Raw genomic sequence first — 16535 nt, forward strand, 5'->3', positions numbered from 1 at the left:
GGTAGTACATGCTTCCCACTGTTTCCTTGGTTTTCTTGATGGTCTAGGGTTCTGCTAGGGGTACCCCATTGGCTAGCAACAATAAAAGACTTGTGTGTGCTTGCGGGACCATCAGCTTCTTTCAGGCTCTGGTTCTGGATCCGCAGGTTCAATGTACAGAGGCCTGTTCTCCCAGACCACTCGGGTCGCAGCAACGTCTTCGGTTACCTTGTGTAAGCCCAATAGGACACTCCTCCTGTGCCCAGTGGGACTCCCTCAGGGTGGTCCCCTGCAGCTAATAACTCCTAAGTGACCAGGACTCCGACACCATACCTCACCTCCATCAGGAGTTGGTCAATAGGCACCAATGCCTCCTGCCCTGACGCTCACAGTGCTACTCCCTTCTGGTCCCTTGACTCAGGAGGGAGCCCTGACTACTTCTGAAGATGAGGTGCAGTCCGTGCTCTGGGCAGGTAACGTTGTCCAGGCCATGTAGGCTTCCGGCCCTGGCACTAGTCTAGACTCCATGAAGTAATTTTGGAACAGGCACTCAGCAATTTGTTTTTCTCGGCTCAGATGTTGTTCATCGCCAACCCTGGCAAACAGGTACTGACGTACCAGGTTATTGCCAATGGTACCAGGGAGATTCTCCGACGTTTTAGATACTTTCACGCATAGTCCTGTAGGTGCCGGCATGCCTTAGGGCAGGAACCTTCTTTCCATTGATACCCACCTTAATGACAAATGGCATGGTGTGTGGGCAAATGTTCTTCAGGGCACCTGCATCCCTTTCCCAGATGTCCACAGCAGCTTGGTTGAGCGCTAAAGGAGAAGTTCTAACTGTTGTGCGCTATAGACTGTTACTGTTGGGTGCTATAAGCTGTTACTATACCTGAACTGTGACAGAATGGAATCCACTCAGGTAGTGGTAGTGGTCCCTACAATGGTGGGGAGCACACAGTGTTGTTTTAAATACCCCTCACACACCAACAGGCCCCTTGGTGTCATGCTTCATCATTGGGGTCTTCTCACCCCTCTACGGGATGCGGCGTGCTACGACGTGCTAGATTGGTTTTATCAATGCTTACTTATATACTAAGGCAGGATGGCCTTAGTATATAAGTAAGCATTATATAGTAAACACTATTAGGTAACAGTAACAACCTCACTCTGCACCCCTTTTAACGATACCAGCCGAGGGCCTAATAAATTTTATTTTTCACCCTACGAGCCAGGTATCTTTTAACCATCACTTTTCACCACCTCACCACTCACACTTATTTCCTTACACACACCAACACATAGTACACTTGAAGTGCTCCTACGTAGTCGTGAGTCGTAGCACGCCGCATCCCGTAGAGGGGTGCGAAGACCCCAATGATGAAGGATGACACCAAGGGGCCTGTGGGTGTGTGAGAGGTACTTAAAACAACACTGTGTGCTCCCCACCATTGTAGGATCACTACCACTACCTGAGTGGATTCCATTCTGTTTATGTATATTTGCCAGGGGAGACTGAATCCACTTTCCCTCTCCCTCCCTCCTTTGTTAAAAGTGTATACCTGAACTGTGCCATGGGTCCTGAGGGTGAAACGGTAGCTGTCAGGTGACAATGATGGAGCTGCAGCTATTGGCTATTATAGGTGGAGCTGTAGCACCTGAGTGTCATAGATGGGGCTGTAACTGTCGGGCGCTACAAGTGGTGCTGTAACTGTGCTATAGGTAGAGCTGTAACTGATTGGCACTATGAGTGGAGCTGTAACACCTGAGTGCCATAGATGGGGGTGTAACTGTCGGGCGCAACAAGTGGTGCTGTAACTGTGCTATAGGTAGAGCTGTAACTGATTGGCACTATGAGTGGAGCTGTAACACCTGAGTGCCATAGATGGGGGTGTAACTGTCGGTTTCTATAAGTGGTGCTGTAACTGTGCTATAGGTAGAGCTGTAACTGATTGGCACTATAAGTGGAGCTGTAACACCTGAGTGTCATAGATGGGGCTGTAACTGTAGGTGGAGATGTAGCTATCGAGCACTATGGACTTAGCTGTAACTGTCGACACTATAGGTAGAGTTCTAACAGTCTGGCGCTAGGGATGGAGTTTTTATTACTGAGCGCCGTAGGCGCAGCTGAAACTTCCAGGCGCTGTGGCTGGAGCTGTAACTGTCGGGTGCTAGGGGTGGAGTTGTAACTATAGGGCGCTAGGGGTGGAGCTGTAACTGTCTGGCACTAGGGGTGTAGCTGTAACTGTCGGGCGCTAGGGGTGGAGCTGTAACTGTCGGGAGCTAGGGGTGGAGCTGTAACTGTTGGGCGCTAGGGGTGGAGCTGTAACTGTCGGGCACTAGGGGAGGAGCTGTAATTGTCGGGCGCTAGGGGTGGAGCTGTAACTGTCGGGAGCTAGGGGTGGAGCTGTAACTGTTGGGCGCTGTGGGTGGAGCTGTAACTGTTGGGCGCTAGGGGTGGAGCTGTAACTGTCGGGCGCTAGGGGTGGAGCTGTAACTGTCGGGCGCTAGGGGTGGAGCTGTAACTGTCTGGCGCTGTGGGTGGAGCTGTAACTGTCGGGCGCTAGGGGTGGAGCTGTAACTATCGGGCGCTAGGGGTGGAGCTGTAACTGTCTGGCGCTAGGGGTGGAGCTGTAACTGTTGTGCGCTAGGGGTGGAGCGTAACTGTTGGGCCTGTAACAGACGCTATAGGTGGATTTCTAACAGTCAGGCGATATAGGTGGAGTTGTTACTACTGAGTGCTGTAGGCACCCCTGAAACTGCCAGGTGCTTTAGGTTGAGCTGTAACTGTCAGGGCCACAAGTGCAGCTGTGCCTATAGGTGCCACAGGTGGAGCTAAAACTGCTACAAGAGGCTGGGCAGACACGTCACCGTGCCATTAACCATAGACTAGGCCGGCCAGGAGAACCGACATTGTATAGCGAGCCTCATGTGCATGCTGTTAGCCAACGCTTTCCATTCTGCAGACTCAGAGTTTGATTCACCAAGGTATCACATTTACGGTTGTTTGCTATTCACAAAGGGATATACGTGTAGCGTCTGTAGGAGTGCGGAGTCTCTGCACACAGAAACATAGCAGCACTATTAACAAAGGGCCGCCCACTTGTGGCGGAGACTCCGCAGCGTGGAGGGGAACCCACACTTGTGCAGAACATACACATTGCCGTTTCTCATTGCTGAGGCACTGCCATGAGGGTGGTCCCTGTCCACGACTGCAGGCCACCTCCATGAGAGTCCACACTCGTAAAGATACTACTTGTAAACCCCTTTGTGAATACCAAGCAGTTGTGAACTCACACAAAAGTGTAAGTTTCCTTAATCATAATCAGGCCCTCGTGTGTAGGGGCCCCTCTCCTCTTGGGTTCGGAGGGTCCCTCATGAATCAGGTGTTCATTCATTGACTATTTACAAAGGTCCAACTATACTCAAGTCACCGCCTAACATCATGTCTGAGTTCATGCTTTGTTCTGTTCCTTTATATGTTTTTGTTTAAGTAACCATGCGCTTTTACATATATTTTAGTTGTTCAATGTTTCCACTCATGTTTTGAGTTTGTGCATTTTTCTGAAGAGTTGTTTGTGGTTGGGATGAAACTTTTTGTTTTTTTAGATCGGCTTTACTTAAAAAAACATCTTGTAATGTTTAAGAAGACAAAGGTATAAACTTTCTGAGTCCCCTGCAGCCCTTAGGGAACTGTGCCTTTGTGATTAAACTCTCCAAAATACTCAGGCATCCTGCATTCATCAAGCAATATTGCCCAATTTAAATGTTGAACAGAATTACAAAATGGCATATGTTTGGTTTGAGGAAAGCAGATCTCGTGAAACTCACCTTTAAATGGTGTTTGAACGGGTGGCTGGTAGAGCTGCGGGGCAGGAAGTTGGCCGCCAGAAGTCAGCACTTGACCAGGACAGTGATTGGTTGAATCAAGGGCTGCCACGTGGTAGAGCTGCGGGACAGGAAGTTGGCCGCCGGAAGTAAGCACTTGACTAGGACAGTGATTGGTTGAATCAAGGGCTGCCACGTGGTAGAGCTGCGGGACAGGAAGTTGGCCGCCGGAAGTCAGCACTTGACCAGGACAGTGATCGGTTGAATCAAGGGCTGCCACGTGTTAGAGCTGCGGGACAGGAAGTTGGCCGCCGGAAGTCAGCACTTGACCAGGACAGTGATCGGTTGAATCAAGGGCTGCCACGTGTTAGAGCTGCGGGACAGGAAGTTGGCCGCCGGAAGTCAGCACTTGACCAGGACAGTGATTGGTTGGATTAAGGGCTGCCACGTGTTAGAGCTGCAGGGCAAGAAATTCGCTGCCGGAAGTCAGCACTTGACCAGGACTGTGATTGGTTGAATCAAGAGCTGCCACGTGGGAGCCTTTTCCTACCTTCTGTCCGACACTGCGGATTCGAGACACGTGGCCTCAGAATTAAATGAACAGTAGGTGGTTGTGTGAGGCTCTGGGAAAAAGAGAGTGAGGCAGGGTGGCTGTTGGTCACCCCTCATCCTCCAGTGGTTGTCAATGGTAGCTTGATCTCGACGTATCAGGAGACACGCGTTCCGGCTAGAGGCATAACAGTCTTTTCCTCGACTCTGCTCAGTATCCAGGAACCCTACTTCAGGCTCCTGCTGCTTGCTGGGTCCGTCTTAAATGCCCTCAGTCATAAGACGCTTGAGTATCCAATGTGTGCTTCTCACGCCATCCGCACCTCGACTCCGCCTTAGCTCCAACTTCCGTGCACACCAATCATGTGCAACTTGGACAGATTATCAGGGTATCCTACTCCCGCTTTAGGTGCAGCTCACCTGGTTTAGGTGAGAGAAGGGGCGTGGGCTTTAGGTGCAGCTCACCTGGTACAGGTACGAGTAGGGGCATGGGTGTTAGGTGCAGCTCAGATGATACATGTAAGAATAGGGTGTGTGGGTAGAGGTAAGAGTAGGGGCACGCGCTTTAGTAGCAGCTCACCTGGTACAGGTGAGAGTAAGGGTGTGGGCTTTAGATGCTGCTCACCTGGTACAGGTGAGAGTAGGGGCGTGGGCTTTAGATGCAGCTCACCAGGTACAGGTGAGAGTAGGGGCACAGGCGTTAGGTGCAGCTCACCTGGTACAGGTAAGAGTAGGGTGTGTGGGTAGAGGTAAGAGTAGGGGCACAGGCTTTAGTAGCAGCTCGGGCCACCATCTCAGAACCAGAGCTGTCACCCATCTGTAGGATAAGTTTTCTTTCACAATTACAATTTTTTTCTAGAGTTTTAGTAAAAACATTTATGTGTCACTGGGCATTTTAGAGGTGTTTTTGGAATAAGTTTGCGCCATATAAATATTGTCCAGCTTACATCAGTTTGGCCATGTTAGCGAATGTTAGGAAGGGTTCCTCATCAGAACTTTATGTGAAACGAACATTTTAATTTTGTTATAAACTCTAGAACTCCTTGTTAAATATCAGTGTGCACGTGCACACAAGTTAAGTAAAGATGCCGCTTGGTGTGTTATTTCTCACACCACTTTATATCAATCACCAAGTATTATAAAGACGTTTTTCACCTCTTAGCCTATGAAGAACTAGAAGGTGTTGCTGATCCCAGGTTCACTTCTCAGACTCAGACTGTGTCTGATTGGTAGGAGGGGGAGATACACCTGGCCTTCTGTCCCTCTCTGTAGGGGGCGCTCACAGCCTCCTCTGTGGGTGAATGGGGTTGGGCCTCATTAGTGGGTCTGCCTCTAGACACCGCCACCAACCAGTTATAAGATGTGTGTTGAACCCAGGAAGGCCAGACAGTGATAACTGTGTTTTGGTCCAATTTTCTCTTTAATGTGGACCCTGTGTTCCTTCTTGTATGTGGTGTTGGTTACTTTGCTACATCAGATCCACAGAGCTCCTGCGCGGGGTCTTGGCAGTGTGCAGTGTTACATACAGATTCCCCTTCTGAGTGGTGGTTGTTGAATCTGTATAAACCCCCCTTCAGTGTGCACTTACAATCTGGATTGACAATGAGATATTTCAGTCGTAAGGGATCCTTCAACATTGTGTCCGCTTCACAGGGCAGGCAGTCGGTCCAGTCAGTTGTCCCTGCTCATGGAGGTGGACACAGGTTTGCTGCTGCAAACACCTGGTCACAGAGTGAGCCCACCCTAGGGAGGCGCCCCATGTAGGCGTGGTTACGACTGCCTGTCAGTTGTATCTACATGCTGGGAGAGCACATTGGTATTTCCTTACCCGGCACATGGGTCTCAGGAAGGCAGAGCCCACCAGGGTTCAAGGTTGAGGCGGAACCAGCTCCAGTGGCCATAAGACCCGACACGCGACAACTTCCGACTCGGTCTTTCTGTACGAGAAGTAATCGCCTGACGTCATTGGCGGTGAATGGAGAGAATGATTCTAAGCATAAAGTGATGAAAAATGAATCTTTGGCAATTGAGACTTATTAAGGCTGGCTTCAGAAGCCAAATCTGAAATGCATTGCTGTAATAATGATTGGATAACTTGTGGTGTCACCGATTAGAAGCTACAGTTAAATGCAACATAAATATTCAGTTCTGTTGATTGGCTGACACCAAATGGGTAAATGGATTCACCTTTGTTAATTTGTACATTTTTGTTAAATCTCTCCACTTTAGAGTAAATGCTGCTACAGTTGGGATAACAATCTGAGGTGCAGAGAAACCTTTTTAATTAGCCTGATTATCTTCTAGGACAAAAGCTTTGTATTTTGGAGTAGTACTAAAAAGAGCAGAGAAAGTCAGGAGACGGCGCTGGCCCACTCTGAGAAACTCATGGCTGTCCCCAGTCCCAATGGGGCCGTGCTGCACGAAGCCAGTCTCTAGGTGGGTACAGGTAACATTAGCAACGCGCCGTGACGCCAGTGGCAGCCAAGCAAATCTCTAATTCTTAGTCTGATGTTAAATGCACAATGGTGAACATGTTCTGCGCTTCTTAACTCTATAACACCAAACGCTGGCTCCTGCTATCCACTAACACACGGTGCAATGCTAACCCTCTGGTAGGAATGCTGAGGCAGTGTGACGCCTCTCACACAAGACGTCAAATGTTGGTCAAAGGATGCTGAAGAGAAACTGCCATTCATGTGGCGTCTACAACGATGCTACTTTTACTAACCTTTTTCGCACAAGTTATTACGTCATGTCATGTCATGTTCCATCTGTCCTATAACATGTTCTGTTCCATGTTCCATCTGTCCTATAACACTTATCCTATAATAGAAGTAGCAGGGCCCTCCCACCTCCCTCTTAGTTCTCCCACCTCCCTCTCCCCTCAGGGTCACCCGTGGAACCCCCATTCCTCTCTCGGGTCTTTTATTCTGAACCTTGGCGCAGTCATTGCCAGTGTTGATGTGAGGTTTGCCCATTCCTTGATCTGGGGTGGGCAGAGAGACACTAACCACATCAAAGGTGTGACCCCTAGTTTAGAAGTGAGAAGGTTTCGAATGGCAGCCTTAGAACTTGTTTTTTTTTGCCCATTTTAAGAAATGTTGATGTTCACATTAATAATGTTGTTATGCAGTATTTAAATATAACTGCGCTAGCACATGGTTTCCGTTCGTCTTTTTCACAGACTAGCACACACTTTCCGATTCTATTTAATTTATTATTTTAATTAGTTTAATCAAAGCCCTTGGCATCAAGAGATGTGCTTTTTCAGCGATTTACCTACAGTTATTTCCACATGAATAATTCTCCAGAATCAGGTTTTATTCACAGTAAATCAGACTATGTAGATGTTATGTAACTCCGTGTGTCTTGAGGTGCTTCCAGTAAGGTAATAACGCTTGTACTAAACATAAATATAACGGTTTGTGGGACCCTCTTAATTTGTTGCCAATCAAGAAGTGTCGGCTGGTGGAATTTGAAACTGGTGTGGCGTATGCAGAACAAATCAACATATGCGAGTGAGCGCAGCGAGCGAGTCCGACGGAAATAAGGAGCGTTCGGGGGGGTTCTCCCCCGTGAAGAAATAAAAAAAAATGGCATCTTTTTGGTGCTATTTTCAGCACTATTTCTAAAATAAATGGACAAAAAATTCAGTCCTTCTAGGCATTCATAAAAGAAAACTCATACATTATTTCAGGGAATTTCTGGGTTGCCAAGCAAGTCTGACTTCTGACGAGGGCTAGAGTACTAAGCAAGACTGCTTTGGCCCTACCCTTTCCAATAGAAAACACTAGTTAGTGATGGGAACAAGTTCAATGGACAAACCTGGGGTCCACTCTCCAGGGGGAGCTCCAGGGTCCTTTGAGGAAGACAGGGCGCTTTTAGCTGCTCTCATCATGGTGGCTGGAAAATGAATAGCCAGGAGAGGATACACGGGGCAGTGCGCACCTGCCTAGATATACCACACCAGTGAAAACACCTTGCCCGTTACTTTGCCACAGCACACCTGACCTCCCAAGACACTTGACAGCTGTGTGTGCATACAAACATTCACCGGTCCCCTTTCCACCCTCAGCCGTGGTTTGGTGAAGATGGTTTGGTGAAGAGTGCGTGACCGAGTCATAACATGCCCACCAGGTGTTGCCTTGAGTAACCGCACCCTGTGCCTCATGGGAACAGTCCAGCCCGAACTGCCAAGCCATGCCTTCCCTGGACCAGAAACAAGCTTCCTAGGACCGGTTTCTTGCATTTCAGCCGTTCGGGAGGGACTGTTCCCATGACGCACAGGGTCAGACTGATTTGCATATGGCCATGTCTAAACTGGGGTGGCAGAGTGGGCTAAAGAACGGTGATGGATTAAACCCAGATCTGTTGACTGGGTATTAGTGTTTGATTGGTTCGGATGCTCCATCCATCACCACCCCCTCTTGTACCGTTTTGTTCGCCATAAGTTGGCAGTGTATGCTCAGACGTGAGACCCTTGCTCACTTTGCCGCTGGATTCAAGCAAGCCTGACTGAAGACGGCTGAAATGCCAGAAACCGGTCCTAGGAAGCTTGTTTCCGGTCCAGAGAAGGCATGGCTTGGCAGTTCGGGCTGGACTGTTCCCATGAGGCACAGGGTCAGACTGATTTGCATATGGCCATGTCTGAACTGGGGTGGCAGAGTGGGCTAAAGAACGGTGATGGATTAAACCCAGATCTGTTGACTGGGAGTGAGTGTTTGATTGGTTCAGATGCTCCATCCTTTCACCACCCCCTTTTGTACCGCTTTGTTCGCCATAAGTTGGCTGGGTATGCTCAGACGTGAGCCCCTTGCTCACTTTGCCACTGGATTCAAGCAAGCCTGGCTGAAGACGGCTGAAATCCCAGAAACCGGTCCTAGGAAGCTTGGGTTTTAAGATTTGTCTTATAGAGTTTGGAGCGAATAGGATGCTTGCTGGTTGTCTGATATTTGGTAATGTCAGAGCAACAATTAAAGAGTAATTTGTGCTTGGTGAAAACTTGCAACTTATTTTTCTCTGCCATTGGGGCGGCTTCTTTATGGTCTGACCTTTCTAAATTTATAAGCCCTGACCTCGCAATGAAGGCTTGTCTGCCTTTGTGATCGGTGCAAAGCCCTCTCTTTTAGATTGTTGCTATTCAAATTGTCAGATTCAATCAGATAAAACTAGAAACATAAGACAGAGATACGGTCAAATGCCACAAGTACGGTGGTAAAGAGCCGGCAACCCGCCCTGTCGCTGTGAAGGATGGCTGCATCCTCGGTCCAAGAATTCCACTTTATTTCTGCTGTTGACCGAAATGATGGCACTTACACACATTTTCCTGTAACACCCCCGTATAGTCTAAGCACTTATGTGCATTTCAGTCGCTCATCTCTTGCACAGCTTTTCCCCAGTTACGTTTTGATGGGCTTCTACTTCAGTCATTAGTGCATACTGCTCTTACTAGACATGTCTAGAGGTTTGCCTCTTAGAAGAACGTTTACAACTTTTTTCAAGGAAATTGGTGAAGGTGACATCTACGTTGTTTAGAAAGATCTTGATGATTTGCTACATTGCAACATGAGTGTATTATAACTATGCTCCAAAGTGTTATTACATCTGGCCTTATTCAGTGTTACTCTGTATGCTCGCGCCTGTGTTACCCTATCCACCCCCGAGTGGGTACTACTTCTGCCAATTATTAATGCTACTCTATATGTTACTCTCTCTGCCCCTTGTCAATGTTACTCTATCTACTTCTTTCATTATTACTCTAGCCCCCTTTCTCAATGTTACTATGTTTGTTCTCCTCACTGTTGTCCTGTCCACACCACAAGGTGTTACCCCGCTGCTAATTATTAGTGTTACTCTAACTCCCCCATTTAATTGTTACTCTATTTGTCCCTTCTCTCAGCTACTCTCGCTATCCACCTCAATGTTACTCTACTCATTCTCATTGTTACTCTTTCTGCCAACCTCAATGTTCCCCTACCTGCTCTTTCTCATTGTTCCTGTATTTTCTTTCCTCATTGTTGCCCTCTCCACCTCTGCAAATTGTTAGTCTTACTATTTCTCCCCTTCATAAAGTTACTCTCTCTGTCCCATCTAGTTAACTTGTTCCCTACCTCTGCCCCCCTGTTGTGCCCGAAGTGGCATTACACTGTGCAGTGCTTATGGGTGCAGTTACATTCTGCTCGACAGCAGTTAATGTTACCCAAAAGTTGGCACATTGGTTTGTTTACTACTTGCACAATGTACCTGGATCGTGGTCCGAAAAAGAGGCACAAACAGTTCTCTTTTCCAGGGAGTGTTGCCTCACAGAAGTCTGTCTGTCTGTCTGCACTCGCGTCTTCCACCTATTTTTCGAAATACGAGCCACAGTCTCAGATGGGTGTTTCATAGTATATTTCAAGGCTGTATATCTGATGGGAATGGTGTTAATTGTTATGTATACGATGGGAACGCCATATCCCAGAGTCTGGTGGGAGTGTTGCCTCATGACCATATTGACACCGGGGCAGAAGGTGGTTTCATGGTTTTGTGCATTTCATGGGACAATGTCTGATGAACAGACTTATCCTGGTCGAGAGCCAGACTGGCATTTCAAAACCCAGTCGCTTATTAGCAAACCTTAGCACATTTTCTGTGCCTGACATTTCATGCCATGGTACCCGATACTCAACTATAAATATAAAAAAACAACTTTTTCATGTAGTACTTTATACTGTGCGCCTGCCATTTTGAAGCTAGATTCAAGCAAGCCTGACTGAAGACGGCTGAAATGCCAGAAACCGGTCCTAGGAAGCTTGTTTCCAGTCCAGAGAAGGCATGGCTTGGCAGTTCGGGCTGGACTGTTCCCATGAGGCACAGGGTCAGACTGATTTGCATATGGCCATGTCTGAACTGGGGTGGCAGAGTGGGCTAAAGAACGTTGATGGATTAAACCCAGATCTGTTGACTGGGAGTGAGTGTTTGGTTCAGATGCTCCGTCCTTTCACCACCCCCTTTTGTACCGCTTTGTTCGCCATAAGTTGGCTGGGTATGCTCAGACGTGAGACCCTTGCTCACTTTGCCACTGGATTCAAGCAAGCCTGGCTGAAGACGGCTGAAATGCCAGAAACCGGTCCTAGGAAGCTTGGGTTTTAAGATTTGCCTTATAGAGTTTGGAGCGGATAGGATGCTTGCTGGTTGTCTGATATTTGGTAATGTCAGAGCAACAATTAAAGAATAATTTGTGCTTGGTGAGGATGTTACTGGGCCATTTTGAAGCACTACAAATATTGTGTTGCTTCTACTCATGGTGCGGTTACTCAAGGCAACACCCGGTGGGCATGTTATGACTCGGTCACGCACTCTTCACCGAACCACGGCTGAGGGCGGAAAGGGGACCGGTGAATGTTTGTATGCACACATAGCTGTAAAGGGCCCTGGGAGGCCAGGTTCGTTGTGGCAATAGTAACTGGCGAGGTGTTTTCACTGGTGTGGTATATCCAGGCAGGTGCGCACTGCCCCGTGTATCCTCTCCTGGCTATTCATTCTCCAGCCACCACAACGAGAGCAGCTAAAAGTGCCCTGTCTTCCTCAAAGGACCCTGGAGCTCCCACTGGAGAGTGGACCCCAGGTTTGTCCATTGAACTTGTTCCCATCACTAACTAGTGTTTTCTATTGGAAAGGGTAGAGCCAAAGCAGTCTTGCTTAGTACTCTAGCCCTCTTCAGAAGTCAGACTTGCTTGGCAACCCAGAAATTCCCTGAAATAATGTATGAGTTTTCTTTTATGAATGCCTAGAAGGACTGTTTTATTTGTCCATTTATTCCAGAAATAGTGCTGAAAATAGCACCAAAAAGATGCCATTTTTTTTTATTTCTTCACGGGGGAGAACCCCTCCGAACTCTCCTTATTTCCGTCGGCCTCGCTCGCTGCGCTCGCTCGCACACGTTGATTAGTTCTGCATATGCCACACCAGTTTCAAATTCCACCAGCCGCCACTGCCTCTGAAGTGTGTTCTGATGATACATGTGCTCTGTTCATTGTTCTTTAGTTACATTTGACAGATGTGGCCAATAAGGGGTTATACCTGTTAATTGATTTACTCAGCATCAAAGAAGCTGCAAGTTAAACTACAATTCCCATGAACCCTAGGGATGTGGGTGGATGCCTGCAGTCGGGGGCAGGAGGCAATCAGCACACAGAGGAATACTTGCAGCCGTTCTCTCTTTCCAACCAATCCTTTTTCGTGTGCTCCTGGGAGTTAACTGATGGGGGATGTGGGGGGCATCTCCTGGGGCAGGGGGGCCTGTGTGCGGGGTTTTCATGGATCACCCAGGATCCTTGTTCTGAGGACACATGGGTTATGTTCTTGAGGCGGGTAGAATGGCTGTCTGGGTCAGAGAGGAGGCTCAGAGAGTAAAGGAGCCTCCCTTCAGAGGAGCTCATGCCCTGCAGATAGTGACTCCACACCCTAGCTCATTCATGTGCCTGGGTCACCCAGACTGAGTCGTCCAGCGCCATGCAACGTCATCCTGGCATATTAGAGCCGCTAAAACAACAACAACAACAAAGGAGCTTTTAAAGCGCCTGGTGACGCCATCACGGCGTGTCCCCGCGCTGTGGAGAGAAGTCAAGACCAGAGTAGGGTGTTACAGGGAAAACAGGTGGGTTTTTAAGCTTTTTCTGAAGGTGGTCTCCGAGTCCGCTAGTCTGATCTCCATAGGGAGAGCGTTCCATTCCCTGGCGGCCATAACCCGGAAGGAACGGCCACCCATTCTGGCTTTCCTGATACGGGGTATTTTGAGCAGGCCAGTTCCCCCAGAGCGAAGAGTTCTGTTGGGCTCATAGGGAGTAGCTAGGTCATTCATGTAAGGAGGAGCTTTTTGGGAGATGATCCTATGGCACATTAAGAGTGCTTTAAAGAGAACTCTTTTTTTTATAGGTAGCCAGTGGAGGGTGTCTAGAGCAGGTTTGGAAGGTGCTCTCTTGGGAAGTCTAAGGACTAGACGTGCTGCTGTGTTTTGGAGGACTTGAAGTCTCCTGATGTTATTTTGCGTTGTTCCAAGCAGAAGCACATTCCCATAATCTATCCTAGAGGTCACTAGAGCCTGTGTCATAGTGCGCCTGGCTTCAAGAGGAAGGAGATCAAGGGTGCGGTTCAGGGTCTTCATGACCCCATAGCATTTACCGACCACCTTGTTCACGTGACAGTCATAGGAGAGTTTGGGGTCAACCCAAATCCCCAGGTTCTTGGCCGCTTCACAGGGGGTGGGTAACGGCCCCAGACACGAAGGCCACCACTCCTTGGTCCAGCTCGTGTCCCTGCCTCCCATGACCAGAACCTCTGTTTTCAAGCCATTGAGCTTCAGGCAGTGTTGGGTCATCCAACCTGCCAGAGCCTGCATGCAAGATTTAAAGTTATTTGCAGAAGCAGAGGGGGCTTGGGATAGGGAGATGAGAAGTTGGGTATCGTCGGCATATGAAACTAATTCAATGCCGAACGATTGAACCACTTCGGCCAAAGGGGCCATGTACAGGTTGAACAGGGTAGGGCTCAGGGCAGAGCCCTGAGGTACCCCCTGTTCCAAGGCAATGCTTTCAGAGAGAAAAGCGCCTCTCTGAACCTGGAAGCAGCGATTGGTGAGGAAGGCTTTCAGCCAGCCCAATGCTTCCTGGATGACCCCGGCTTTGTTCAGACACTGTAGCAAGATGGAGTGTGCCACAGTGTCGAACGCCGCACTAAGGTCCAGCATTATAAGTGCCATAGTCTGTCCTTCATCTACACCTGCCCGTAGGGTTTCGGTCGCTCTCAAAAGGGCGGTTTCGGTGGAATAACCTGACCTGAACCCTGATTGGGAGTTGTGGAAGGCATTGTTAGACTCTAGATGGGCCATAAGATGGCTGTTAGCTATTTTCTCAGCCACCTTCGCCAAATAAGGTAACAGCGAGATGGGCCGAAGGTTTTCCAGAGTGTCCTGACTGATGTTCGGTTTTTTCTTTATAGGCAACACAATGGCTTTCTTCCATTCCATAGGGAGGGTAGCCGTGGAAAAGGAGAGTTGGAGGATGTGCCTGAAATGTCGCTCAAGGACCTCCAGACTGGCTGCTAGTATCTTGGGGGGGGCAGGGTCCCGGGGAGAACCAGATTTGATGTTTTTACAGATACTAGTTAAAGTAGTGGTGTGAGGAACAGAGAAGCTTGTCAGACATTTTTTAACATGGATAAGCTCCAGATTTTCAGTGAAGTCAGAGCCAGATGGCAAGTCGGTGGAGAAATTAGAATAGATTGTAGTAATTTTGTTGGCAAAGTATTTGGCAATATCATTACATTTCGTAACCGAGTCATTATGGGCATTGCTCTCGTTGGTGACTACCGAGATTTCTTTAAAAATTTTAAAAAGCTCCTTAGAGGAGTTTTCTGCTTCACCAATACGAGTCTTATAATGTAGTGCTTTAGCGGAGCGGATCAGTTTGTAATATCTTGCTTGCTCTTTCTTATAGTGGTCTTTTGCTGTGGGGCAGAAATTGACACGCCATTCGCGTTCCAGTCTTTTACAAGCAGTTTTAGCATCCTGAAGTTCAGATGTAAACCATGGGGATGGTTTTCTCAGTTTCTTATTGGCCACTGATCTACGGATGGGAGCGGTCTCGTCAAGGGCAGCTAGGATAAAAAATTTTAGGCAAGTATAGGCGGTCTCACAGTCTGAGCCTTTAGGGGGTCCAGCCGTTTCAAGCTTGTCGGTAAACGTGTCTAGGTTAAAATTTTTCCACTTGCGACATTGATAGGTCTGCAAGTTTCCATTCTTAACCTCAGTCTCAGTCGCTAATATATGTAGGGGAATTACATAATGGTCAGACCAGGGAATGGGAATTGGAGGAAGCACTTTTACTCCATTCCAGTTACCAAATACGGGGTCGAGCAGGTGACCTTGTCTATGAGTAGGGCTCTGATGTTTAAGATCTAGCTGCAGAGAAAGTAGTTCTGCTTTTATGCAGGCGGCATCTTTGTCCCCGACGTCGTCAAAGTGTATGTTCATGTCGCCCAGTACCAGGAATTTAGATTTCCTTAGAGCGAGATGAGCTGTAGCCTCTATAAGGCTGGTGGTAAAGTCAAACAGTCTGCCCGGGGGTCTATATAAGAGAATGCCAGATAGGGAATATTTAGGACCCACTGTGATAGTGAAAGATCCAGCTTCGCAGTGATCAATATTCAAAGGAGATAGAGAGCATTCCAAAGGGGCTCTGACGGCAATGGCTATTCCACCACCCCTACCTTCCTGCCTATCGAGCCTGGCGAGGGAGTAGCCAGGAGGCATCGCCTCGATGATGTCAGGATCAGAATGTTCACCGAGCCAGGTTTCGGTCAGTAGTAAGATCTCAAGAGCTTCATCCTCAAGGAGGTGATATATTTGGGTACTATGTTTGCTGAGAGATCGACAGTTAAGTAGTGCAGCTTTTAGTATGCTTTTTTGGGGGTTATCGGAAGAGCTGGTACTAGGAGTAAAGTGGCATACTGAACAGTAGTGTAAAGATAGCGCCTTCATAGAGTGTAGGCAGGATGACATAAGGTCAGGACGTAGATTAAGCAGAGTTTGTTTATCATACCGTAAACGAGGGGGCTGTGGTTGACCAGGGTTTGTGGCCCCGCGCCCCGTCCGGCCGCGGACGGGCGCAGACGGGCTGGACTTTGGCTCGACTTCGGCGCGCTTCCGGCGCGCCCGCTGCACGCGTCCGCTGCGCGGTCGCGGACCTACGCACATTTATAGGCGACCTAGGGGCGACTAGAGCGCTGAACTAGCAGACCTTCGCCCGGAAGTGCTGGGCTCCTCCTCCACCCTCCGCAACAAACGCCCAAGCTGGACGCGGCGGACCGGGGCGGGAGTTTAGGAGTAGAACAAAGTGATTACAGGTGAGGCGCTATTTAAAAATGTACATAGAATCACACAGGCATAAAATTTAGCAGCAAAGTTTTAAAACGCTATTACAAAGCAGCGCTCGCAGTGTAACATAAAGACACACAGCGTGGGCGGATCGAGTCAGCCCCTGCCACCGGCTGGACTCTTCTCCACCACGCGAGTGGGCGGAAGTGAGGAATTTATACACTAGTGCAGTACAGCGTGACTAGAGCGCTGAACTAGCAGACCTTCGCCCGGAAGTGCTGGGCTCCTCCTCCACCCTCCGCAACAAACGCCCAAGCTGGACGCG

General features: G+C 48.5%; 1 protein-coding gene across 2 annotated transcripts in view; it reads left to right on the plus strand.

The window, feature by feature from the left end:
* The window catches only part of SCARB1 (scavenger receptor class B member 1), a 549841-nt gene that overhangs the window by 511673 nt on the left and 21633 nt on the right, over positions 1-16535 (plus strand). The window contains exon 12 of one of the 2 annotated variants that reach the window (XM_086942687.1): positions 6661-6792. The exons of the other annotated variant lie outside the window; for it this stretch is intronic. Coding sequence (XP_086798813.1) covers positions 6661-6792 — 132 coding nt within the window. The remainder of the gene's footprint in view (positions 1-6660; positions 6793-16535) is intronic. 2 annotated transcript variants of the gene reach the window in all.

Source organism: Lissotriton vulgaris, chromosome 11 (genome assembly GCF_964263255.1).
Source record: "Lissotriton vulgaris chromosome 11, aLisVul1.2, whole genome shotgun sequence".
Classification (NCBI taxonomy): Eukaryota; Metazoa; Chordata; class Amphibia; order Caudata; family Salamandridae; genus Lissotriton; species Lissotriton vulgaris.